This window comes from Manis pentadactyla, chromosome 14, assembly GCF_030020395.1.
Source record: "Manis pentadactyla isolate mManPen7 chromosome 14, mManPen7.hap1, whole genome shotgun sequence".
Classification (NCBI taxonomy): Eukaryota; Metazoa; Chordata; class Mammalia; order Pholidota; family Manidae; genus Manis; species Manis pentadactyla.
Genome location: NC_080032.1, coordinates 20,168,188 through 20,192,247, shown reverse-complemented (window position 1 = coordinate 20,192,247; position 24,060 = coordinate 20,168,188). Strand labels below are relative to the sequence as shown.

The 24,060-nt window shown below is 51.6% G+C and overlaps 1 protein-coding gene across 6 annotated transcripts in view; it reads left to right on the top strand.

The window, feature by feature from the left end:
• TPCN1 (two pore segment channel 1) overlaps positions 1-23,977 on the top strand; it is a 54,874-nt gene extending 30,897 nt beyond the window's left edge. For all 6 annotated transcript variants that reach the window (XM_036929534.2, XM_036929533.2, XM_036929532.2 and 3 more), the window contains 25 exons: positions 324-500; positions 915-1,028; positions 1,840-1,970; positions 2,879-2,967; positions 3,738-3,772; positions 4,279-4,337; positions 4,587-4,686; positions 6,289-6,405; positions 6,661-6,785; positions 7,681-7,729; positions 8,167-8,230; positions 9,267-9,311; positions 11,360-11,416; positions 11,498-11,551; positions 12,414-12,486; positions 13,458-13,565; positions 14,602-14,673; positions 15,212-15,301; positions 16,634-16,749; positions 17,554-17,600; positions 18,130-18,198; positions 18,354-18,438; positions 19,306-19,445; positions 19,648-19,728; positions 21,485-23,977. In XM_036929534.2, coding sequence (XP_036785429.2) covers positions 324-500; positions 915-1,028; positions 1,840-1,970; positions 2,879-2,967; positions 3,738-3,772; positions 4,279-4,337; positions 4,587-4,686; positions 6,289-6,405; positions 6,661-6,785; positions 7,681-7,729; positions 8,167-8,230; positions 9,267-9,311; positions 11,360-11,416; positions 11,498-11,551; positions 12,414-12,486; positions 13,458-13,565; positions 14,602-14,673; positions 15,212-15,301; positions 16,634-16,749; positions 17,554-17,600; positions 18,130-18,198; positions 18,354-18,438; positions 19,306-19,445; positions 19,648-19,728; positions 21,485-21,604 — 2,217 coding nt within the window. In that variant the 3' untranslated portion in view covers positions 21,605-23,977. The remainder of the gene's footprint in view (positions 1-323; positions 501-914; positions 1,029-1,839; positions 1,971-2,878; positions 2,968-3,737; positions 3,773-4,278; positions 4,338-4,586; positions 4,687-6,288; positions 6,406-6,660; positions 6,786-7,680; positions 7,730-8,166; positions 8,231-9,266; positions 9,312-11,359; positions 11,417-11,497; positions 11,552-12,413; positions 12,487-13,457; positions 13,566-14,601; positions 14,674-15,211; positions 15,302-16,633; positions 16,750-17,553; positions 17,601-18,129; positions 18,199-18,353; positions 18,439-19,305; positions 19,446-19,647; positions 19,729-21,484) is intronic.
• Positions 23,978-24,060: the final 83 nt, after the last annotated feature.

Sequence of the window (24,060 nt, the reverse complement as noted above, 5' to 3'; positions counted from 1 at the left end):
TTCCAGGGGCATATCTGAGAGAGGGAATCTGACTGCTCTGGGGTCAGATATGCTGCTTATCATTCTCCTGGGACTTTTCTTCTTTAGTTCCTCCAAATGTTTTTTAGGAAGAAGCCTTTTGAGCCCCATCAGCAGGTGGGGGTGGTGAGGCTTGGCTGGGGTGCAGTTTCAGGAAGATAATACTTTTGATTTCTGTGGTCTTCCGCCTCTGGCTTAAATCTCCCCTCATCTGCCCGTGGCCTTCCTTTTCTTCCCTACCCTTGGCATCTCTTCGGGGCTGATCACCTGAGGCTCGTTTGCCCACCTTGCTCTTGTTTTCTCAGGAAGGCGAGAATAATGACAAGTTCTTCACCCACCCCAAGAATGCCAAAGCGCTGGCGGCCTACCTCTTCGCACACAACCACCTCTTCTACCTGATGGAGCTATCCACGGCCCTGCTCCTGCTGCTCCTGTCCCTGTGCGAAGCCCCCGCTGTCCCCGTGCTCCGGCTCGGCATTTACGTGAGTGTCCAGATGGAGGGAGTCACAGATCTCTGGGGCAACTGCAGAAAGTGTCTCTCAGGCTAACTCAAGCCTGAGAGGAAACATTCGAGAAGGGCAGAGAAGGGCAGAGACTATGTACAGATTTAAAAGGGAGGCCTTGGGAGGTCGTGGAGGCACCAGGAGCGGCAGTGGCTCCCAAGTCTTTACTGGGTCCCTGCTGGAGTGAAAGCATCTCCCCCAGGCTCTCTCTGATTCTGCCCACTGGTAAAGTCCAGGGAGGGGTGCCCTCTGCTCAGAGTCAGTGGCCATCCCTCGGCTCCAGGTGGGCAGCATACCTGATGAGCAGTCCCACCCACTATCTCCATTCTCAGAGGAGAAGGTGATGAGCAGGGGCTGGTGATGCCGCATCTCCTCCATACCCTTTGGTTGCAGGTCCATGCAACCTTGGAGCTGTTCGCCCTGATGGTGGTCGTGTTTGAACTCTGCATGAAGCTGCGGTGGCTCGGCCTCCATATCTTCATCCGGCACAAACGGACCATGGTCAAGGTGATGGACCCATCTCTTCACTGTATTTTCTCCCATACCACCTCCAAGCCTGTATCTTTAGTTCAATCCCAAGTCCCCCATGGGTCTAGTGCATTCGGAAGTGTAACCTTGGGTCTCTGTCCTCGCCAGGCTTTCAGCTTTGCAGAGCCTTGCTCTGATGTCATGGTGATGCTAACAGTAGGTAGTGGGATTCAGTATTTAGTGCATGCCAAGCATGGCACAATAACCTTTGCAGGAGATGTCCATCCATTCGTTTACATCCAGCCAGCCAGAAGAGAATGGGATCTAAATCCCAGAGAGATGGGGTTCAAACCCAGGTCTGTCTAACCTCTGAGCCAACACTGATCGGTACACAGTATTGTGCACCTCTCTGTACAGAGGAGAGGAGGTATAACTGGGAATGCCTCCTGTGGTGCTCTACAGTGTGAAAACCATGCACACTTTTCTGCAAGAATGTGCCCAAGGAATCGGTGATAGAGATGCGTGGCAGACCTCGGGGGTCTTCGTGATGTGAATGGGGAGAGCTGGAAGCAGAGGGGGGTAGATGTGGCCAGGCAGAGTGGTGGTTTTACCCAGTGAAATGCCACCTGACAGCTGCTGGAGCATTCTGCTTGCTTGGGTTCATTCTCCTGGGACCACACATCTGCACCAGCCACTGAAGGGCTCTTCTCCAGGGGCTGCTTGATGGTGGGGAACCTATGAGAGAGAGCTGGGGCCATAGTGAGCAGTATCTTGCTAGCCCTCAGTTCACAGGATGCAGGAAGGGGCTGGGTTGGTGGAGCTGACATGCTCTGTCCCTGTCTACTCCCAGACCTCTGTGCTGGTGGTGCAGTTCATTGAGGCCATCGTGGTGTTGGTACGGCAGACATCCCACGTGCGGGTGACCCGGGCGTTGCGCTGTATTTTCCTAGTGGACTGTCGGTACTGCGGTGGCGTCCGGCGGTAAGGCCTTTGGGGAGGAGCTGCTTAGACAGTCACTATGATGGCCTGCCCTGGACCTCTGAGCCAGTGGAGCAGGACCCAGTGAATCAAGCGGGCGTAAGATGAATCCTGCACATTGTAGGTTGTGAGCACACTCCCCGAGCTATTCGGCCCACCCAGAGGAAGTGGTATACCTCCTGAAGGTTAGGTTTCCTTACTCCGGGGCCAAGGCTCATTCCCATATACCTGCAGCCTTCTGGGGCTGGCTCCTTTCTCTGAGCACGTTATCTGCCCAAACACATCAGCAGGCAACAGCCTAAAGCAGGCAGCACGGCAAAGCCCATGTGACTCAGCAGGCTCTCCTGACCCCTCCACAGAGCCTGGGGCCCGGAACTCAAACCAGGCCACAATCCTAGGGTTCAGCTTAGCTTCAGAGAGTCCATCTGGAAAAGCCCTCGGCTGGGGTAGTGTTGATGAGAGTACGCTAGCAACTCATTCTTTGTGCCCTTCCTTAAATCTGGGAACAAGTGTCCTAGGACCAGGTGGCCCTGGCATATCTTCAGGCATCCCACATCTGCTGGTGGAAGCTGCCCTTTGCACCTAAGGCCATGCACTTGGCCTTCTGCTGCTCCCTCTGTCTCCTGCAGGGCACTTGCTTCCTGTGCTCTGTAAGCAGGAGGAGGTGGCTGTGCATGCCACACCTGTCCCCGTTCCTCCTTGTCACCTCACCTTCTGAGTGCAAGTCTTCTAGAGAAGCACTAAGCATGATGTCACAGGCCAGAGCGCAATGGGATTTGGTGTTCCGTGGTCAGGAGTATCTGGTCCCCATTGCGACAGGAGCGTGCCCCACTGTGGAGTCCCAGCTGCACTTCTCTGGGCCCACCTGCCTCAGGCAGCCCCTCATCACCCGGCCTTGCCTTTCTCCCCAGCAACCTGCGGCAGATCTTCCAGTCTCTGCCGCCCTTCATGGACATCCTCCTGCTGCTGCTCTTCTTCATGATCATTTTCGCCATCCTTGGTGAGTTCCCTGTGCCCCAGGAGCCAGATAGTCTCTAGCAAATATACAATTGAAGAAAACCTTGCTTTGACCATTTCCTAAACTCGGAAAGGTTTTACTAATGGTATGAATAACACTCATGGCTTCCACCTTAGCAAGTGAAGTATTGGAAATAAAACAGAAGCCACCTTTGCATCCTGCCATGAACTCAGTTTCCTTTTCCAACAGAGGTACCCCTGTCCTAAACTCATCCTTGGCATGTGTATATTTATAGTTTTACTTTTATTTATGTTTTCTTCAGCAATAATAAATGATACTGCTTTGCATATTGAAAAATTTTACATGGATGGTTACATAATATGTGTGTCTCCTTATGCAAGTTGCTCTCCTGAAGTTTATCCATGTTGATAAACGTAGATTAGTTTGTTTGTTTTCAGTGGCTGTGAGCATACCCAGATTTATCTGTTCTTCCTTTGGTGGACATTTTTCACTATTACAGATCACACTGCAGTGCAAACTTTCGTGCATTTCCTGGTGTGCGTGCATGGGAGTTGGTCTGTCGTGTATGCCCAGCACATTCAGGTCTGCACACTTCAGCTATACTAGAGATCAAAGCAAGACTTTCTAACCCTGAGGAGGCCTTGCCTCTTTAGATAAGGCCAACATTCTAAAATAAGATTTTTTACATGAAAAGACAGATTTCCAGCATTTATTTGTCCAATCCTTTTGTCATCTGGGTTTGGCCCTCTGCTCTAACCCTTTTGTTCTACCTGTTTTCCATCACCTTCTAGGTTTCTACTTATTCTCCCCTAATCCTTCAGACCCCGTAAGTAATTGCCATGTTTGTCTGTTTCTTCCTTTATGTGAGGCCTTTCCCCTCAGATGAGGTGGCTGGACTAATCTCGCCACTTTAGGAAGGGATCCCTGCCTGGCCTCTCCTCATAGCCATTTGTACCTGTACATTCCCATCACCCAGACATGAGCTGTTTCCTTCCTTAAGCATTGAGGGACTCCCCTTTCCTGCCCCTGAAGGCATGTTTCTAGCATCCGATTTGGAACATCGGAGCATTTTGGGGGAGGACATGATTCTCCAGGAGATAAATTCCAAAGTCAGTTATCTGCTTCTGCCAGAAGCATGGAGTTCAGGAAGGCAGAGGCCTTGACTCTACTTTCCTCATCCTCTGACACCCCTCGGGGATTCCTCGGAAGGAGGCAGAGTCAGTGGGGTGGGGAGCAGAAGGGCAGGGCCCTCCAGGTGACCCCTGCAGCTGCTCCTGGCCGGTGTGCATGCTCGGACTGGGCCAGCGTGTTCTGCCCTCTTTCCCCACACAGTACTTCAGAACCCTGGAGGACAGCATCGTCAGTCTGTTTGTCCTTCTCACCACAGCCAAGTAAGTCGGTGTTCTTCTTTTGGCTTCCGCCCTCTGTCAGTGGCCCTGGGTCTTCCCAAGAACACTACACATCAGCTCGGCAGGTCCTTGGGCTCACTGAGGGGTGGCAGTGGCCTGATAAGCTTGAAGCCCATGGATCAAGAGTAGGGGAAGAGAGGTGTGGCTGGGCAAGCAGAAAAGGGAGATGGCCTTTGAGAAGTAGAGACAGACTGACACAGGGCCCTGTGGGTGATACTCTGAAAAATCCAGTTTCCCAGATGTGATGATGCCCTCCTACTCCCGGAACCCCTGGTCCTGTGTCTTCTTCATCGTGTACCTCTCCATCGAGCTGTACTTCATCATGAACCTGGTGAGTGACCGTGACTTGCCTGCAGCTGCACAGTTCAGGGGGCTAGGGAGCTGGTCTGATCCAGAGCCCCTGCTCTCAATCACTTCATCCTCCTGCACCCAGGTGCCAGGAATGTCTGGTGTCTTTCCACCCCTATCACAAGCCATTAAGACTCAATACAGAACACATTCCATTAAGGAGAATGGCAAATGCCTGGACACACTGGAACTTTGGAGGTGTTGTGGAGGCTCAGCTGGCCAGCAGGAATGCTCTGCCATTAGCAGATCACCGCTGACACTAGGCCGTTAGGCCAGTGCCGAGACTGCATGTCAATGGCACAGTTAATCAGGGAGAGGCTTTTATCAGGTCTTGCATTTAAATTTATTCTTTTGAAGATCATTCTCACACCAGTCACTGCAGTCAGGCCCAGTGCAGAAATGGAAAAATCCTTTCTCTGGGGTAGACTTGGGAATCTCCTAAAAATTTGAAGTCTCAGAAAGGAAACTATTTTCTTTTACATTCATCAGAACCAGAAGGAAGTATGTTGGATATCTCTTCATACACATTATAGTTCTTAAATACAGTGGTTAATTCAGAATCATAAAATGTAGTGCGTGTAACTGATTTGCCTTAATTTGTAATCTGTCTAGAGCTGTGAAAATCTAGGGCATGGGTCAGCAAACTACAGCCTGCTGGCCAAAGCCAGCCCACTGCCTGCTTTGTAAATAAAGTTTTATGGGCACACAGCCACTTCCATTTGTTTATGCCTTGTCTATGGCTGATCTCATAACCTCAGAGCTGAGTAGTTTCAACAGAGACCTTCTGGCTTTCGGAACCTAAAATGTTTGCTATCTGGCCCTCTAAATAGAAAGTTTGCTGACCCACCCTTGATCTAAAGGGGAAAAATGGGGAAGAATTTGAAGGGATGGTAAGGACAAAGATTTCCCTCAAAATATTTTTGAAAGATAAAGAGTGTTTCCAAAAAGGCTTCCTTCAAATCAGCTCTCCCCCCGACTCCCCCACTGCCCTTTGATAACACACCCTGTGTTGTTAATCTGCTAACTGTGGCATTAGGCAGCTGTGCAAGGCTGTGCTCTCAGTGCAGGCCTCCTCATTTCCCTGACTGCGGGGGGCCATGCCTGAAGCCATGACTCACCCTGAGAGGGGACAAGGGGATGGGGGAGGGAGCATCTGGTGCAATGCTGCTTCTTCCTGCACTGAGGGTCATGGGAGAGCACAGAATGGACACACAGCCGCCTCCCAGGCCACTGGCCATGTACTGAGCTGAACTGGGAGTTGAACCCAGCTGTTTTTCTCAACGGCTTTCTTCTCCCTTAAAAAACTGCCCATCCAAGGGCAAGTTGTAAGTGGAGAAGAAAGCTGGGGAAAATAACAGTGTCTTCATGTATCTGAAGAGAGAAAATTTATGAGAGGCAATGAATGACCCTTTTCTGCAAGACTTGGAGACAAACTTCCTGTGCCACTGAGGGGCAGGCGGGAGGGTATTCTCAAACCCCCTTCTGGGGTGACTGGAAGAGCGCCCTCTGGAGGCAAAAGACAAACTCCCTGACTCCCTGAGGCCCCATCATGCAGGGGAGCCAAGTCTCTGCTCTTGCCTCACAGCTTCTGGCGGTGGTATTCGACACCTTCAATGACATTGAGAAACACAAGTTCAAGTCTTTGCTGCTGCATAAGCGAACCGCCATCCAGCATGCCTACCGCCTGCTCATCAGCCAGCGGGTAGGGAGGAGTGGGGGCTGGTCAGGGAGGTTGGGTTATTCCCCACTCCCCTCCCTCTCCCTGAACAGCCCCTAAGCATGGCAGGACCAGCAGCTTTAGAAACCAGGAGTCCTGCCCTTGGGATACCAAGAAGGAGTGGGGTGCCCAGGGATCCTGTGTTGTGTGGGGCATTGGCGTGGCTGCCCACAAGAGAAGGGCATCTGGGCTCTGTGTGTTTTCCTATATCCCACATCGCCATCTTCCATCATCGCCCAGAGGCCTGCCGGCATCTCCTACAGGCAGTTCGAAGGCCTGATGCGCTTCTACAAGCCCCGGATGGGTGCCGGAGAGCGCTATCTTACTTTCAAGGCCCTGAATCAGAGCAACGCATCTCTGCTTAGGTAAGAGCAGCTAGCCCAACAGGGCATGCATGAAAGGGAGCGGGGGCGTAGGAAGGCCCTGGGTGGTGGATGGGCAAAGAGACTTGTTAGAGCCTTTAGTTTTCTTCACAGAGATTCTTACACATGTAGACCATTCATCAGGATTCTACTTGCAAGTGACAAGAGTCCAACACAAATTCAGGCTGGCTATCTTGACAAAAAGGAACACATTCACTCTTGAAATGGATTGGCCTGCTGCTCACCCTTGAGCCTTGAGGGAGGTGGGGCAGTGGGGCAGTTCACTGTGAGCAGATGCACATCAGGGGGAGCACATGTAGGCATATGTACACACACACACACACACACACACACACACACACATCAGGGGGAGCACATGTAGGCATATGTACACACACACACACACACACACACACAGACACACACACACACACACACACACACACACACACACACACACACACACACACACACACACACACACACACACACACACACACACACACACACACAGCCTCAGAGAATTGGCCTTGAGATCTCCAGGGTCAGTCTAGGTAGGACCAAAACCCTTCTTCTTGATTTAAAAAGAAGCAGGCCAGACTGTACAGACAGATGCATTAAGTCCTCTGCTAAAGGAGGCTCAGTCCCTGTCCATCTAAGAAATACACTAATCTGGGAGGATCGAAGTTGTCAGCAGTTGGTGCAGACTAAGTGGATTAAGTATTCATAGCACCTGGGGCAAGGACATCAAATGCCTGCAGGTGAGGGTCCTGATGTGCTGGACTCCCAGGTGCCCCCACCCCCCAACGCTTAAGGGTGACCACAGGTAGTGAGTAAGAACTGAAGCTCAGTGGGAGTGTGTTCTGATCTTTTTGCCTTTTCATGTTGCTTATGGCAGCCTGAAGGACTTCTATGATATCTATGAAGTTGCTGCCTTGAAGTGGAGGGTGAGTGCTCTTGTGCGACCAGAGAGGAGGTGGGCAGACGGCTTCATGGGGTACGGGTGAGGCTGAGAGGCCCTGCATGCGCTGTTAATCTGCAGTGTAGTGTCCTGGTTAAGAACACCCAGTCTCTGTTAGACCCCATTAGTCACTGTTTGACATCAGGCAAGTTATGGAACCTTTCCAAGGCTTGTCCCACCTGGGAAAAGGGGTAACAAGAGTCCCTACCTACAGAGTTATTTCAAAGATCATATAAAAATAATGCATGTGCCTGGCCCATTTAAATGCTCAGTAAATATTGGGCATCTTTATTGTTATTTAGATCCCTGAGTGTTTTCAAGTTAGTTGGGGGAGCAAGGAAGGAAGGTGGCCCCCTGACTCCCAGGGCTAGTCTGGTCAGTGGTCTTAATATCTTCTGTCCCATGGCCCTGTTTCCTGAACAGGCAAAGAAAAATAGAGAGCACTGGTTTGACGAGCTTCCCCGGACAGCGTTCCTCATCTTCAAAGGTAAGGGTGACCTGAATGCGGTGTCTTGGTGCTGGGGACAGATAGAGATTTCTAGAGACCACAGATGGGCATTTGAAGAGCATGCTCAGAGGATGCGTGTGTGTGTGTGTCTGAATGTCTGTGTATGTAAAAGAGATGGAGTGTGATTACCACAGCAGGGAAATAAGTGTTGGACCAGAATGGAAACCAGTAACTTAAAAACTAAACCAAAAGACATTTGTAAGATGTTCATTATTGGAGAAAATTTACAAAGTCAGATACTTAGAAGAAAATTAAAATTTCCCACGCAGAGATAACCAACTGTTAATTTTCTTGTGTTTCTTTCCATCGTGGGTTATTCTTCTGTGCATTTTAAAAACAGTAGTGAAATTACATGATATATTCTGTTCTAAACCTGCCTTTTGATCTAATATATTTTGACCACCCTTCTGTGGCAGGATGTGTAGCTGTGTATCCAGTCCCTTCTATTATGCTTGCATAGTGAAAAACTCAAAATTTAAAAATTGGAGTGCCCATATTATTTATCTAATAGCTGCCCCTTGCTTTGATGCCAGTTTTAAAGTTCCGCATGGGAGTTTTGTTAGTTCACAGGGATTTTCTTGTGCAAGAAGCCCGCAGCCTGGATCTGGGTCATTATGAACAAGCGTAAACATGGTATATTCTATTTCGTGATTTCTCCCACAGCATGGGCTTTAGGCACAGCTGTCACTCCATATTCTTCTGAGGGTTTTTATTCCACTGAATGATAGTTGAAAGTGGATGAATAAATAGTCCCGGGTCTAGGCCAGCGTCCTTTCAGTTTCTGTAGTGGTCAGCAAAGCTTTGTTCTGCTCTGTCCTGGCTCTGGGTTGCCCAGCTCTCCACAGAGCAGCTGTATTCAAAGCAGTCTTAGCACAAGTGTGGGTGTCACTGTTAGAACAGACCTTTCTGTTTTCACCCCCGGGCACAAATACCCAGGTCACTCAACATGTGTGAAGTTTGGTAGGAGCACTTGTATATGAAAATTTCCATGTTAACATTTCTTCTCTTCAAATAGGAATTAATATCCTTGTGAAGTCCAAGGCCTTCCAGTATTTCATGTGTAAGTGTGAAATAGAGCTCTAGGCCCCTTTTCTCCTCCCGAGTCTTCTAGTGTTCCAGAGATAGAGGGAACAAGGCATTAGTCCTGTGGCTGTGTTGACTTTTTATTGCAAAAGATTCTAAGCATGTGTAAAAGTGGGGGTATTATAATGAGCATCCATGTACTCGTCACCCAGCTTCTACAGTTATCATCCCATGGCCAGTCTTCCTTGTCCGTTTATATCCTCACCCCAGCTCATCACCCATTCTCTGGACCTAGAGTGTTTGGAAGCAAATTCCAGAAGCACAGAGTGTGATTGGCTGATACATCACTTAAGTCTGTTTTAATCTGTAGCTTCCTCCTCCATCCCTCTTCTCACTCTTGGGATATTTAGTTGAAGAAACAATACTGTTTCTCTTCTGGTCTTGGTTTCTCATGTTCCTCTCTTGCTGATTTCCTGTAATTCAGTAGTTATCTAGAGCTGTATCGTCCAGTGTGGTAGCCTCTAGCCACATGTGGGAGCTAACTAAAATTAAGAATTGAGTTATGCAGTCATAATAGCACACTTCAAGCACTCAGTAACCACATACGGCTAATGACTACCAATTGGATGGCACATGTGAGATATTTCCATTGCCACAGGAAGTTCTTGGACACTACTCATCTAGAGGCTTGATTGGATTTGGTCTTTGTGAGGAGCTATGGTTCCATTTAGTGGGAAATGATATTTAGAGACCACAATCTGGGTTGCTAGATGTGCTCATTGCTTTGGGTTGGTTACTGTTTCTAGGCCTTTCCATGGATGGGGGTCGGATTTGGGTTTTTAAAGATCAACTATATTGTGAGTTTATCCTGGTATTTCTAATTCAAATTCAGGACTAAAAGGTTTTTACCTAACTTTGTCATTCTGTCCTATCTAGATTCCTGCAGTCTTAAAAGTCCTGGTTCCCAGCAATACTAATGTAATTATTCCCTTGCTTTATCCAACAGTACACACATAATAGACTCTGAAAAACAATACCAGTACAACCCCAAAACAGTTACTTAAAATACTGCTCAAATTATTGTGTTTTAAGGTCACTTGGAATAGTTCCCCTCCTTGTAGGTATTTCATCAATGGGATACACATTTAGGTTTCTTTACTTCATTTTACTTTTGACTTTTAGGGATTGCTTTTTACATTTAATTTTTTTTTTAATTATGTAAAATACGTATGTATAGTTCTATGTCAGATCTACAAAATCAAATACATTTAAGGATGTCTCATTTACACCCTGTCACCTCCCCTAGTGGGTAACGTTTATTGTTTATCCTTCCATTTAAAAAAAAACTATAGGTAGGTGCATATATATGCATATCTCCTTGTTTTAAATAACAATAGCATACTTTATATATTCTTTCCCACCTTGCATTTTTCAGTTAACAATATATTCTGGAGACTACTCCATATATAGAGGTGTTCTTGTTCTTCATTTCTCTTATAGTTGATAGTACACCATTTCATGAACATGTTAAGTTTATTCAGCCAGTTCCCAGTTGACCATATATGTTGTTTGTGGTTTTCTGCTATCACAAATAGTTCTTCAGTAAACAGCTTTCAGTATATGTGGTTATGTGGTTTTGTGTTTTTCCTAATATCTCCTGGGATGGGTCCCTAGAAGTGAAAGGCCAAATGTATATGCAGCTTTGCTGACTAGTTCATGCAGTCATTTTAAAATCAGACATCTCTAAGGAAAATAAAATGTTTTAATACTCAAACCATTTATATATTGTCTATCACTTATACCAGCTTGGAGTAATCTATAGGTCTTACTGAAACATCATAACCAATATCCCTACAGTGGCATAGAGGGTGTTTTAGAAACCCATAACTGTTTTCTAAGTGAAACTACTGTTTGATTTAGCTTGTAAGCTAAAAGCACTAAGCAGAAAGACATCACCTGCCATATGGGTGTGTGGAGCAGCCTCACTCTCAGGGAGCTGCTCAAAATTAACCAAGGGCTGCAGCCACAACCTGTAGATTTCTGCACCTGTCTGTGTTTTCTCTGTCTTTTATGGGCCTATTGCAGACTTGGTGGTGGCAGTCAATGGGGTCTGGATCCTCGTGGAAACCTTCATGCTGCAAGGTGAGCCCTGGCAAGGGAACTGGCCTGTCCTGGGGGCAAACCTGGTCCTCCTCTTTGAGCTGTTGCCTCTGTTTCTTACAGATGGGAACTTCTTCTCCAAGCATGTGCCCTGGAGTTACCTTGTCTTTCTGACTAGTAAGTTTCTGACATGGCTTTGCTGAACTGCTTGTCCTAAACGTTGGCAAGGAGCACTTTCATTTAGTTTAGGGTTTCATGGCTCTTCTCTAAAACAGGGAAGCTTAGCGAGAATGGAGCAGAAGTTGAGTCTAATTCCATCCCACCCTGTTTAAATTCTTTTGTGGTTCTCCACTGGCCTCCCCATCTTGTGTGTAACTCATACCACCTGACCAAATGGGGCCCCTTTACCTTCCTCTTCACCCTCCTCTCTTGCCAGTATAGCTGCCCTCACTCCACTCTGCAGCCCTCCTGATCATCATCTCACTCTCCAGTGCCCTGTCTTGCCCCAGGGACTTTGCACAGGCTATTTGCTCTGCCTGGCATTCTGGGCCTCTTGCCATACTGCTCTGCCTGACAGTCCTCCTCCTCCTCCTTCCGTGTCTGAGCATCCCTGAGCGCACTGCATCATCATTTACCCATCCATGCTCTTTCCTCCCATCTAGACACTAAGTTCCTTGCAAGCGGGCACCACACTGTGTTGCTTATTGTTTGTTGCACACCCAGCACCCAGCACAATGCCTGGCACAGAAGAGGTGCCCAGGACATACCTGTTGGATGGACAGACAGATGTCTGGGCCATTCTCAAAGTGGGGGTGATGCTCCACTTTTAAGCAGGTGGTCCCAGGTCCCAGCACATGGGCCTGGCTTCTCCCAAAACCCACACTGTCATGGGGGGCATGGGTGTGATATGGCCTGGAGGGTGCACAGCCTGCGAGGGAGGTTGGAGATCTCGGGAGAGTCTGAATGAGGAACGGCGCTGGGACAGGCGTGGGAGAGGCTGTGGAAGAGGCTGCTGCTGACTGCGTCCTGCCGTCCACAGTCTATGGGGTGGAGCTGTTCCTGAAGGTTGCTGGCCTGGGCCCCGTTGAATACCTGTCCTCTGGATGGAATCTGTAAGTGGAGAGCATGCTTCTTAACTGTGTCTGAGACTAATGAAAAGTCCCGCATCCTCCCCCTACACCTACACACCCACAATGCACTCACGTTGTCTCTGCAGTTGCAGAAGGAAGCCCCGAGGACAGGTCAAGGCCTGTGTTCTGGCCCAGTTTTGCCTGGAGCCCAGAACTCACTGGGGCCAGGCTGTTGTCTCACTCCCTCAGGCTGCCCTTGCTAGTCCTCCTGGACATGGCCTCTCGGGGGTCCTTGGGCTGACTGGCTCTTCCTGAGTCACTTAACCCCCACACCCCAACGACTAAGTGCTTTTTTCCATAAAAAGCACGATGCTCACAGAGAAGGAAGTTCCACTACCTGCCTTGGTCAGCAGCAAGCTGGTGGCAGTGCAGAGACCTGAGTGGCCCTTCTCCCTGTTCCACTGAGACCTCAAGCGGTCACTTAGTGCCTGTTAAAGTTAATTTGCCCATGAAAGCGGGCTATACTCACCGGGCCTTGGGTCAGGAGAGTAAAGCAGGTTAATGGAGGAGAGTCTGGGGGGACAGTGAGATGTGTGTGGCTGTTTTCCGGGTCTTAGCGCATGTCTGCAGAGACCCTGTCCACTGGTCTCCAGGTGGGATCGTACCTGCTGATCCTGCTCCTTCTCCTTCTCTTGGGAACCTTATTAGGGTCGGCCGTCACTGGCATAACCCATGAGACCAGGACCCTTAGGAGGGGTTTGGGGCCTCTCTGACCTCCGAGAAGTGTGCTGTGACAGGGGCCAGCCTAGCCAACCTCAGAAACCCCGAGGCGGCAGGAGCTGCTTCCTGACCTGTTGGCAGAGGCCTCCGTGGGCCACGCTCTTGCTTTGCTGTGGCTGGTGTGTGTGGACTCCTTGGAGGGGGGCACACAGCACAGGGCTGGGACCAGCGGGCTGGTGGGAGGGAAGCTCAGAGGGGCCCAGTGGACCTTAGCTTCTTGTCCTTCCTCCTAGGTTTGACTTCTCCGTCACTGTGTTCGCCTTCCTGGGACTACTGGCTCTGTCCCTCAACATGGAGCCCTTTTATTTCATAGTAGTCCTGCGTCCCCTCCAACTGCTGAGGTCAGGACTGGGGTGGGGGCGAGATGGGCAGGGGAGGGTGGGACAGGCCTTGGGGCTGCTCTGGGAGATGACTGGAATGAGTCAGAGGACTCAGAAGCCTGGTGTCAGACGGCACGCCCCTGCAGAAACAGGGCCCTGTCTGCCTGTGGGGGTGTGCAGACCACCTGCCTCCTCACAGCACTGGACCCAATCGCCTCTAACTGCAAGAGAACCACGGCTTGCAGCTCAGGTGAACTTGGCACCTGGTGTATCTGCTGCAGCCACAGAAACATGCTCAATCATAAACCTTCTGGCCATGGCCCCTGAGGGTCCAAAGGGACTTTTGAGTCCCCTGTGCTTTTCTGACACAGCCTCCAGGCAAGAAAAACCTTCACTTGGTTCCCCCTTTGTTCCAGGGACCATTGCAGGAAGTCATTTAGGCAAAGGACGTGTCCTTTGCTCCTTAGGGATCCGCAGCTCTCTGCCTGCAGAAGCCTGGTTTTCCTCCTGATAGACAGCCGGGGTCCCATAGGTGTCCATCATCCCATTCCGTCCTTCCTGGGAGGAGAGGAGGAGGTGTGCGATGGCAGTCCGGGGTGGTGTCTCTCTAGGAGACTGTGGTGCCGTGCACTGGTGGTGGCCGGGACCAGGCAGACAGCAACCTCCACCCCACGCACTGCTGCCCTTTCTTTCCCGACGAGGCCCCACCCTCTCAGCTCCTCTGCAGGCATGGGCCTCCATTCCCTTCTTTCTGGGTTTTGCCACACTGTCCCGAGCAAGGCCTTGCATCTGCCTCCTGAGCCTCCTGCTCCATTTGTAAACTGTGGTGACCACTTGCTGCTGCCTCACCCGAGTTAAGACTGAGGAGCTTGGCATGGCTCGGCATCCCCTCAGGGAGGGGCCTCTCCCGCCCCGATGTCCTGGCCACCACTGCCCTTCCTTGTGCAAGTCACCCCAGCTGAGTGCTGGACTGGCGGCTCCAAGGGCGGGAGGGGCTTGGGTAGACGAGGGGCCCCACCGTGCACTGAGAGCAGCCGGGCCTTCTTGCCTTGTTCAGGTTGTTCAAATTGAAAAAGCGCTACCGCAATGTGCTGGACACCATGTTTGAACTGCTGCCCCGGATGGCCAGGTACTGCTCTGCCTCTGGGCCCCCAGGGCCAGGCATCATGCAGCCTGTGCCCCATGTGGGGGGCAATTGGGCGGTAGTTGGGGGAGAGGAGGAGTCCTGAAAAGGCCTGAAAACGAGGGGTCTGACGGGTCTTCAAGGAGACTGAAATCTCGACCACCGCAGGCCTTCCTGGCACCACTCTCCTCCACTGACCTGTCTGAAACACTTAGTAGGGAGGGCAGGGAGCTGTCAACTCACTTACCACCTGTGTCTACATTCACAGGTAAGGGGTCACCTGTGAGTCTCCCTTCACAGGTAAGGGGTGAATCTCTGGTAACGGGGCATCTGTTAATGGAGTCCTGATTTGAGCCGTTTTTTACCGCCCGACCTGAATCACAAGGCCCCCTCCCTGCAGGCACTTTCCAGTCAGTAAACCTGGCTAGGGGCATGCTTCTCCATGAGTCAGCTCAGAGGGTGTGCGGATGCCGGGGCTGCTGGAGGAGCTGGTCTCTCCTGCCTGGCCGTAAGTCACCCTGTCCCTTCCGACCCTCCTCCGCAGCCTGGGCCTCACCTTGCTCATCTTTTACTACTCCTTCGCCATCGTGGGCATGGAATTCTTCTGTGGCGTCCTCTACCCCAACTGCTGCAAGTGAGTATGCAGCGGGGTCCCCAGCCCTGCCCAGTCCTGGGCAGCCGGGATTGCTGGAGGACCCGAGTCAGGACAACACACCGACTAGCCCCTCGGGGTCCCTGGGGGCACAGCCCTCTGGGCCCCAGCACCACGAGAGCCCTGGGGATGGCCTTGCCTTGCTTTCCGGGGGTGGCTCAGTGTAGGAGCTAAGCGAGGGACCCAAAACAGGTCGTCTCTGAAGGGAGGACATCTGAGCAAGTGTCCCTGTCCCCCAGGCACACTCTAGCCAGGCTGAGATCAGCTCACCCTTTGGGCTGAGGGCTAAAGGCTGCTCCACAACCAGGGGTAGCCTGGGGCCTAAGATCCAAGTCCCAGGGCTTCCTCCCAGTTCTCTTCGGCGTGGCTGGGGACCAGGGCAGACGCAACAACTAGGGGCAGCCTGTTAGGATAAGACCGACAGACGCCTGCAGGAGGGTTTTGGGGGCCAGGACAGGGAGTGGGGGTTACAGCCTCCCATGACTTCTCCCTTCCCTTCTCCCTTCCTCCAGGCTACCACAATGAAGTCAGCACACTCTGCCATTAGTCCTTGATTCCCAGTGTTCTCTTTAATTTTGGGTCCTTATGGCCTCAAGCACTGGTAAAGAAACGCCTTCTAGAGACACTGTTAGCCATTCTGAGTGTCAAGCTGAGCACAAAACCACAAGCCTATAGCCGTGGTCACACACTCTCGGGTACATCGGAATCACGGGTGGGGGCGAGGGGGACTGCTCAAAAATGCAAACTCCAGACCCCACCCTGTGCGTCTGATACTGTTTGTCTGGCAAGAGGATCAGGACCCTGCCTTCTGAACAAGCTCCCTGGGGGCCTTGTGGCAACAAGGGGATGTGGAGACATGTAGAAATATCAGCATAGATTTTAACAGTTCAGCCATAAAGGATTGGAAGGAAAGTAGTCCCGATTAGAATGCTATGGCCAGGAGGTGGAGAAAGGTGCGGAGGAGCTTTCCCTCCCTGGCTTGCTGCCTTGTACCGAGGCCCAAGAGCAGGTCCCAGGTTGGGGAGATGCAGAGACAGCTCTGCTGACCCCTCTCTGCAGCGCCTCCCTGGGCAGCTGAGAGGGAGCAGGTCCCGCCAAGTGGAGGCAGATAAGGGGGGCAAACCGGGGTTCCCACCGGCACCTGCTGGTGAGAGGAGCTGGGGCTCACCTCAAACCAGGAGCATGGTAACGATAGGTGTGGGCTGGGCTGGGGACACCCCTTGGGTGGATCTTAGTTTGCTTGAACGTTTTGTTCTGTGTTGAGGAGACCAATTGTCTGGTGACCTTGCCTTTGCCCTTTGTTTCCCCGGCCAGTATGAGCACAGTGGCAGATGCCTACCGCTGGCTCAACCACACCGTGGGCAATAGGACTGACGTGGAGGAAGGCTACTACTATCTCAATAATTTTGACAACATCCTGAACAGCTTTGGTGAGTGCAGAAGCCACAGGCTGAAGGGACATTCCCTGGGCATGCTGCTCTTGAACCACAGCTTCCAGATGTGGCATAGCAAAGCTGTGGGGGGCTTCTCCCTCCCAGGCTGTTTCCCACTTTCTCGAGTTCTCTCTGGCCCTGATGGAGCATGTGGTTTGCCCAGCCTTTGGGGTGCAGTCCAGGCCAGACCCCAGGACTCACTCAGCACCCAGGTTTTACTCCTTTTCTGGTACTTTTTTAGTATCAAGGAGCAGAAAAGCTTACTGTTTTGCTGGGAGGGACATGGCCCAATGCTAAGGCACCACCCCCTGGCTGAACACTACAGTTGCTGGGTGGGACCCAGCCACCCCACCTGCCATAGTGTCCTGCACTGCCCCAGCTCAGACCCACACTGCTCTGCTCCTGGCTGTGGAGAGGCTGGGGGTGCAGGGGATAGAGGGAAGAGGTTGTGCCACAGCCTCTTGGTAGGAAGGAGAGCCCCTCATGGCCTCCCAGATCTACACCAAGTAAGGTCTGGGTGTTCTTTCCCCAGTACCGCCCCCCAGCCCTGCCCCAGTCGCTCAGAGCTGCTGAGGTGGAGGGCACACCCTTTTGGGGACAGGCCACGATGGCAGCACTCCCTGTGGGATGGGCACTCAGGAGCTTTGGCTGATCTTGCTGGAGCTCACAGCCCAAGTTGGAAGATGGGGACACCATCATTTAACGCAGGGTACCCAAGATAGGTAGAGAGAGGCCACTTGAAATTGACTTTTAAAAAGTAGGTTTGATCAAAATGCTTCTCTTTCTCCCTTCCCTTGGCAGTGACCTTGTTTGAGCTCACAGTTGTCAACAACTGGTACATCATCATGGTAAGGAGCCTGGTCATCCCCTGGGGGGTGTCTTCCCTGCAGGGGTGGGATCCTGAGTCACGCAGGGTTGGGGTCCTGCAGGGAGGCCACAGTTTGAGCTGGGCCCCAGGAACCAATCCCTCTGCCTTTGCTGAACTTGGCTTTGTCCCTGCACCCCACACGTCCCCCAGCAGCCAGGAGATGCCCATTCACCTCCGGGTCTTTGTCCTCCCATCAGTGTGGGATAGACTTTTCAATCAAGAGGGTGGCAAGGGTTGTTGGTTTGTTATTTTTTTGAACTCTTCCAAGTGCCACCCCGACTTGAGACAAAGACTGGCCATGTTAGTCCTGAACCTGCCACACTGCAGTGTCCAGGCCTTACGCAGCACAGAGGAATTTTTAGACCTAGGGGAGCGAAGTCCCCCTCCTGTGTCTTCCACAACCAAAGGCAAATCAGGAAGGGACTGTAAAGAGCCTGCGATGCCAGCAGCTGGACAGCGACCCGGCCCCACCCAGCTCTCACTCACTGGCTGCTTCCCTCTGTCTCCAGGAGGGTGTCACCTCTCAGACCTCGCACTGGAGCCGCCTCTACTTCATGACCTTTTACATCGTGACCATGGTAGGTTGCCAGCCACAGAAAGACCTTCGTCCTTCATCTTCAAAGTCTCCAGCTGCCCCTGCTCACAGGGTGGCAGCTCAGCAGGGAGCTGGGGGCTCAGTTGGGTGGGTGGCCCCGCAGCAGCTCACGTGCCCCCCATTCCTCTCTCCCACCAGGTGGTGATGACTATCATCGTAGCCTTCATCCTTGAGGCCTTCGTCTTCCGAATGAACTATAGCCGCAAGAACCAAGACTCAGAAGGTCTGTGCAAAGAGCTAGAGCAGGAGCATTTGCTAGTTTGTCTGCCTGCTTGGCTGGCTGGCTGGCTGGCAAGCTGTTGGCTTTTTGACTGTCCAGTTCAGCTGCTAATTGCCCAACCTTCTATCATTTCATCTTATCTCTGTGGCTTATTTTTTTGGATCTCCATTTGCATTGATTTTCAGATTATTTAAGGACAGAAAAATGCTCTTGTTTTCATCTTTAAAGACAACACATGTCATAGTTTAAGAAAAATCACATGGCAGAGACAGGCTGATGGTGGACACAGCAGCCCTCTGTCCAGCTTCCCCTGCCTCCCAGAGACGTCACCCCTAGCTGTTCCTCTTGTGAGTCATTGTCTACACATTTCTAGAGAACGTGTTCAGGTTATGGTTCTAGATTTAAATGGCGCAGATACTGTTGCCTGCAGAACCAGCAGTCCTTCCTTCTGCAACTTGATCCCAGCTTTAGTAATTGCCTCAGTTTTCCCAGGTCATATCGCAGAGCTTTCTGCATACTGATTCTTCATTTGCAGATTCTCCATCAGAACTGCCATGTACCTACTTAACTTGCTTCCAAATCTCTATCGGATCAGACTATCTGACCATTGTTTTTGCTCAGAGACTCCCTCCCGAAACCCTCTGTCCCCTGTAAGCTCCTGATCTGGGTGGCACCCCTGACATCCACAGCAAGGGGAGGGGAGGGACACGGGATCCACATGGCAGGAGGCGGGGTGATCTGGAGTTCTGCTCAGGGAGGGAACCCTAGGGCCTCGGAAGGAGCTGCAGGGAGGATGGCCAAGCTTGAACAAGCCAGATGGGGAGCCCTGGGCCCCAGGCTCCTTCCCACTCCCTCCCACCCCGCCTGCAGTTGATGGTGGCATCATCCTTGAGAAGGAATTCTCCAAAGACGAGCTGCTGGCTGTCCTGGGACTGTACCGGCAGGCGCGGGGAGCCAACTCAGACATCACCCAGCTGCTCAGGATCCTCTCCCAGATGGAGCGATACGAGGTGGGGAGCAGCAGGGCCTCGTCCCGCGCGTGGAGGGAGCGGGTTTTTGCTTTAGTCCCTCCCCTACTGTCCAGCCCCTCACGTTTGGTGCCACTTTTGAGTAGCACTATTAGAAAAGCCAGAGGAGTGGGTGGGGTCTATGGAGGCAGGTCCCCAGGGCTCTGACATGGGCAGGTCTGTACCAGCCTCTGCTCTTTTTTAGCAAAACACGCTGGTATTTCTGGGACGGAGATCGAGGACCAAAAGCGATCTGAGCCTGAAGATGTACCAAGAGGAGATTCAGGTAGGAGCCCCCTGACCATGCTGCCCCCAGTTCCTGCCAGGGAGAGGTCCTCCCCACTGCTGATGGGGAGCTGCTCTCCAGTCCCTATCTTGAGCAGGGGGGAGGCTCTGTGGGGAGTATGGGAGCATCTGTTGGGACCACTGCCAGTGGCGGCTGGGACGAAGGTTTGGGAAGCAGAGGGCCCAGCCCTGGACTACTGACCCATTCCCCAGTATAGGTGGCTCTGTGTGGTCCTTTGCATATGTCTCTGCCTTGTACTTTTCTCAGTACTTCATCTTGATTTCTTACTCTGAGCCTGAGCTGCAAATTAAATGTATGTAGCAGGAGACACAGCGGGCAAAGGGAGAGTAGAGGGGCCACGGTGAGCTGGAAAGGACAAGACCCTTCAAAGAGAGCCGCCAGACATTGCCAGGAGGGATGGGCCCTCTGTGCCCAGGGCTCTCGGGCTTTCTGACTATTTGTTGTTTTTCTAATTGAAGAAAAGGCAGAAGTCACTTTTTTTTTTTTTTTGGCACAATCTCCCAATCTTTCCATGTTGGCAGCTAATCAAAATATCTTGCAAAACACCACATGGGCTGGCGCTTTGCATTCCATACAGATTCCATGGGCCACCAGTGTGTGATCCCTGCTCTGGGTCTTCTGCTCCTCCACCTTGGGGTCCTGAGCTCAGAGGAGGGTCTCCCATGCCAGCCATATGGGCCAGGCTATTTTGTGTGGCATTCTGGTGGCTAAAGCCCTCTGTCTCACTGGACAGGGGTGACCAGTGCCCACACCCGCAGGGCTAGGGGCCGCAGTACCCAGAAGAGACCCTGTACTGTCTAAAAACACAAGGGGTACAATACATAGTGCTTTGCTGAGCTTGGCGTCACAGAGATGTGGAACTAATGTGAGCTTCGGCGTCACAAAACCTGGCTCTGATTCCTGGCTTTGTGACCCTGGGCCAGTCACTCAGCCCATTCAGTCCTGTGAAAGGGGGGCAGTCTCTGCCTCACGAAGCCAAGGAGACCACTGCATGTGAGCTCTCAGGTGCTGTGCTTGTTGCATGGCTTCTGCCTGTCCTGCTCCTGGCCTGTTTCTCCTTTTCTAAAATGAGGTGGCACAGAACTAGGCCATCCTGATCTTTCTCAAGTTCTACAGTTCTGTGATTTAGATTCTTTAAAAATCCAAGTTATATGTTTAATTCCTTAATTATCCAAGTACCCCACCTCTGGCAATGTTGGATACTGTAACAACAATGGTTAGGCAGGTTTAATTTTTTTAAAAATGCTTTCACAGTCTTATTGGAGGGCCACAAAAGCCTTAAGGATTTAGCACAGGCACCCAATTTCATCTGGCTTTATACAACTGCTGAGCCTCTTATAAGGTGTAAAATAAGGACATGATTCTGGCCAAGTTCAAAAGGGATAACTCGGGGTGGGGCACCCTTTGTGAAGGGTGAAAGATGTTCACAAAGGATTACTTTCTGTGCCTTGCTTAAAGAGCTGATGTGCACCAAGCACACTTTACAAAGAGGTTTGCAAATCTTCTAATTAATTAGGGAAAGATTCCACTCTTCACTTTTCTTTTTGGGGCCATAGTCAGAATTCCCAGCAGGTCCGGGGGTGAGGGGACCTTCCAGTGCACCTTCATGGGCAGCCCTGTGTGTTCTGTCCTGAGGCTTGCTCCTCTGACCATGGCTGGAGGGTCACTGCAGTGGTGACCTCTTCAGACTGGGAAGGGTGCCCCTGCTCAGCACTCCATCCGCTCTCTGCTCTAGGAGTGGTACGAGGAGCACACCCGGAAGCAAGAGGTGCAGCAACAGCTCAGCGGCGGTGGCCTGGCCCCCGCCACCCAGCAGCTCCCTGGCAGCCGCCAGCGCTCCCAGACCATCACCTAACCCCAGCTCGGGAAAGCTGTCTCTCCTATGCAATAACAATAGTATTATTTTACTATGATGTATCGAAATAATGTGTGTGTATATATATACACACATATTCATATATATGCACATATTTATATATAGGAAGAGAAAAAGACAAGGTGGGGTTTGGTTTGTAACCACCTTGCCTTGTTTTCTTTAACCCCAGAAGTCAGTTTGGCCTGCAGGGGAGGTCGGGCCACTGTGAGTGCTTTCTAATATGAAAAGCTCCAGAAGGCCGCCTTCACAAGAGGACGACCACTTGAATAGGTTCTGCCGATCTCTGCAGGGCTTGCCTTCCAAGTGGCCAGCCTTCCCGAGGCCAGATCTGAATCGTGTTCCTGACGCTGCTTTAGACTCACATCCCAGCCGACGACATCCCCACTAACTTCTCCCTGTGGCCCATGTCATGGGCTTTCTGTGTCTTGCTTTAGGGACAAAACCACTTAGGAAGGAAAGAACCCACATCCTCTGGGTTAGTATTTCTCTATACATGATAGTGTAATAGAATGTTCCTTTGGGGACCAGGGCCTCAGACCTAATGGGAATAGTAATCTAAGGGTGTGGTTATACTCCTGCGGTCAGATCTCAGCCAGAGTTGGGCGGCAAGGGACGGCACTGGTGAACTTCATGTCCTGGCTCAGTAAGTTTCTCTCCCAGGCTTCTTCTGATTTTACACCTCTATCAGAAAATCCTTCAGAAATGGAGGAGGGAGGAGGAAAGCTGGCCCACCACCCAGACCAATTCCTGAAAATGGGCTTTCTTCACCAAATCCCTTTTCCTTGTGATTGTCCTGTTCAAGCAAAAAGACGTTTGGTTAATTCAGGATTCTGAAGACAATGGCAGGTCCTTCACGGGCATGCGTTAGGTTTCGCTGCTGGGGCCGGGAGCAAAGAGCACAGAGGATCGCCCTGTGCCGTCACCTCCATGGACTCAGCTCACCCCAGGGTCTTCACTAGCAGGAGTGGTTGGCACAGATACGGGATCAGGTGAGCTCTCAGTTAACCTGGTATCGTGGGGGACTTCTGAGATCAGTGTGGTCTGGGCAGGATGGGGGATCGGAGGAGAGGTGGTGCTGGTGGCAGCAGAAGCAGGGTCGGGGCTGGGGGAGCTTTGGCTTAGCTCGAGCACCGGAGCACCATGAAGGTGCAGGAGCGGGAGGGAGCCCCTGCCGAGCATCCTGCTCCAGCCCCAGCTTTCCGTCTGCCTCCACCACTTCCCATGACTTAGGAAGGCAGGCGGGCAGAAGTTCCCCCTTGGCATACCCAGCAGGGCAGAGCCTGATCCCAGGGGCCCTGTGCCTGGTTCCCCCACTCCTTCCCAGGCCATCTCCAAGGCCAAGCTGTCCCAGAGGGGCCGATTCTGCAGCTGACACCGCACAGCTCAGCCCCTCACCAGGGGAGAAATAGGGGTTTCCGATTTTAAAGCACAGCCCTTTGGGGAAACAGCAAATCACTGAGATTCCCATGGGGAATTAGGAGACTGCCGCGGTCTTCTTGTCTCTGGAGGGCCATGGGCCAACACTGGCAGCTTGCATCCACCCAGGTAGAACCCTTTCCCCTCTCCAGAGAAGGAACTTTATTTGTACAACTGGGTGCCTTTTAGCTTTTCTGTATTGAAATGGGTATTTTGGAAGCAGGAGTCAAGGGGCAACTTTCAAAGGAGGGCATGAGTTCTCCCAAGTGGCTGTCCGGGACTCATTCTAGTCCCTTGCCCCATACCCAGGGGGCTGCAAAACAGGGAGGGGATGCCAGGGGAGTTGAGGCCCCATGCCCCCACTGTGAGGGCAGGTGTCAGGACCAGTGGGATCTAGGCCAGTCTTTCCAGCTCTGTCCTGAGAAAGCCCTTAGTTTAGCTAGGATGGATACATGTGAGGTGGCAGTCATGCTGATGGGCCAGCGTGGTAGGTGCCCTTGTCATGAAGCAGAAGTCAGTTGGCCCTGCAGGGTCATCTGCCGCCTCATCAAGTTGACCCTCAAACTTGCACACAAGCCATCAAGCAAGGAGCAAGTGTCACCCAGGGCTGTGAGCTCTGAGGAACCCAGACATCTGCTTAATGGCCTCTCACTTCCCATGTCATAGCTGAATGGAACTAAGGTGAGACTCACGACTAGCCCCAAGTCCCACGACCTGTCAGTAACCTAAACAATGCCCCTGTTCCACTTTGGAGGGATGCCATCTGTCCCCTCCTTGCTTACCTCCAACCCAGCCTTACTCCACACCATGCGACAATCATTTTGTATGGATAGCGAGAGCAACACTGTAAGGTTTTGTACATTGATTTGTTACCTAGAAAACCCACTGTGTCTTTGGATTTCTGGCATATTAATAAAAGAGCCTCTGCTTTGTAAATGTGGCTTCTGCCTTGTGATTCCAGCGAGGTGCCATTCTGTGGGATCCTGTATTGTGGGGAAGGGGGACGGGTCCATCTGTGG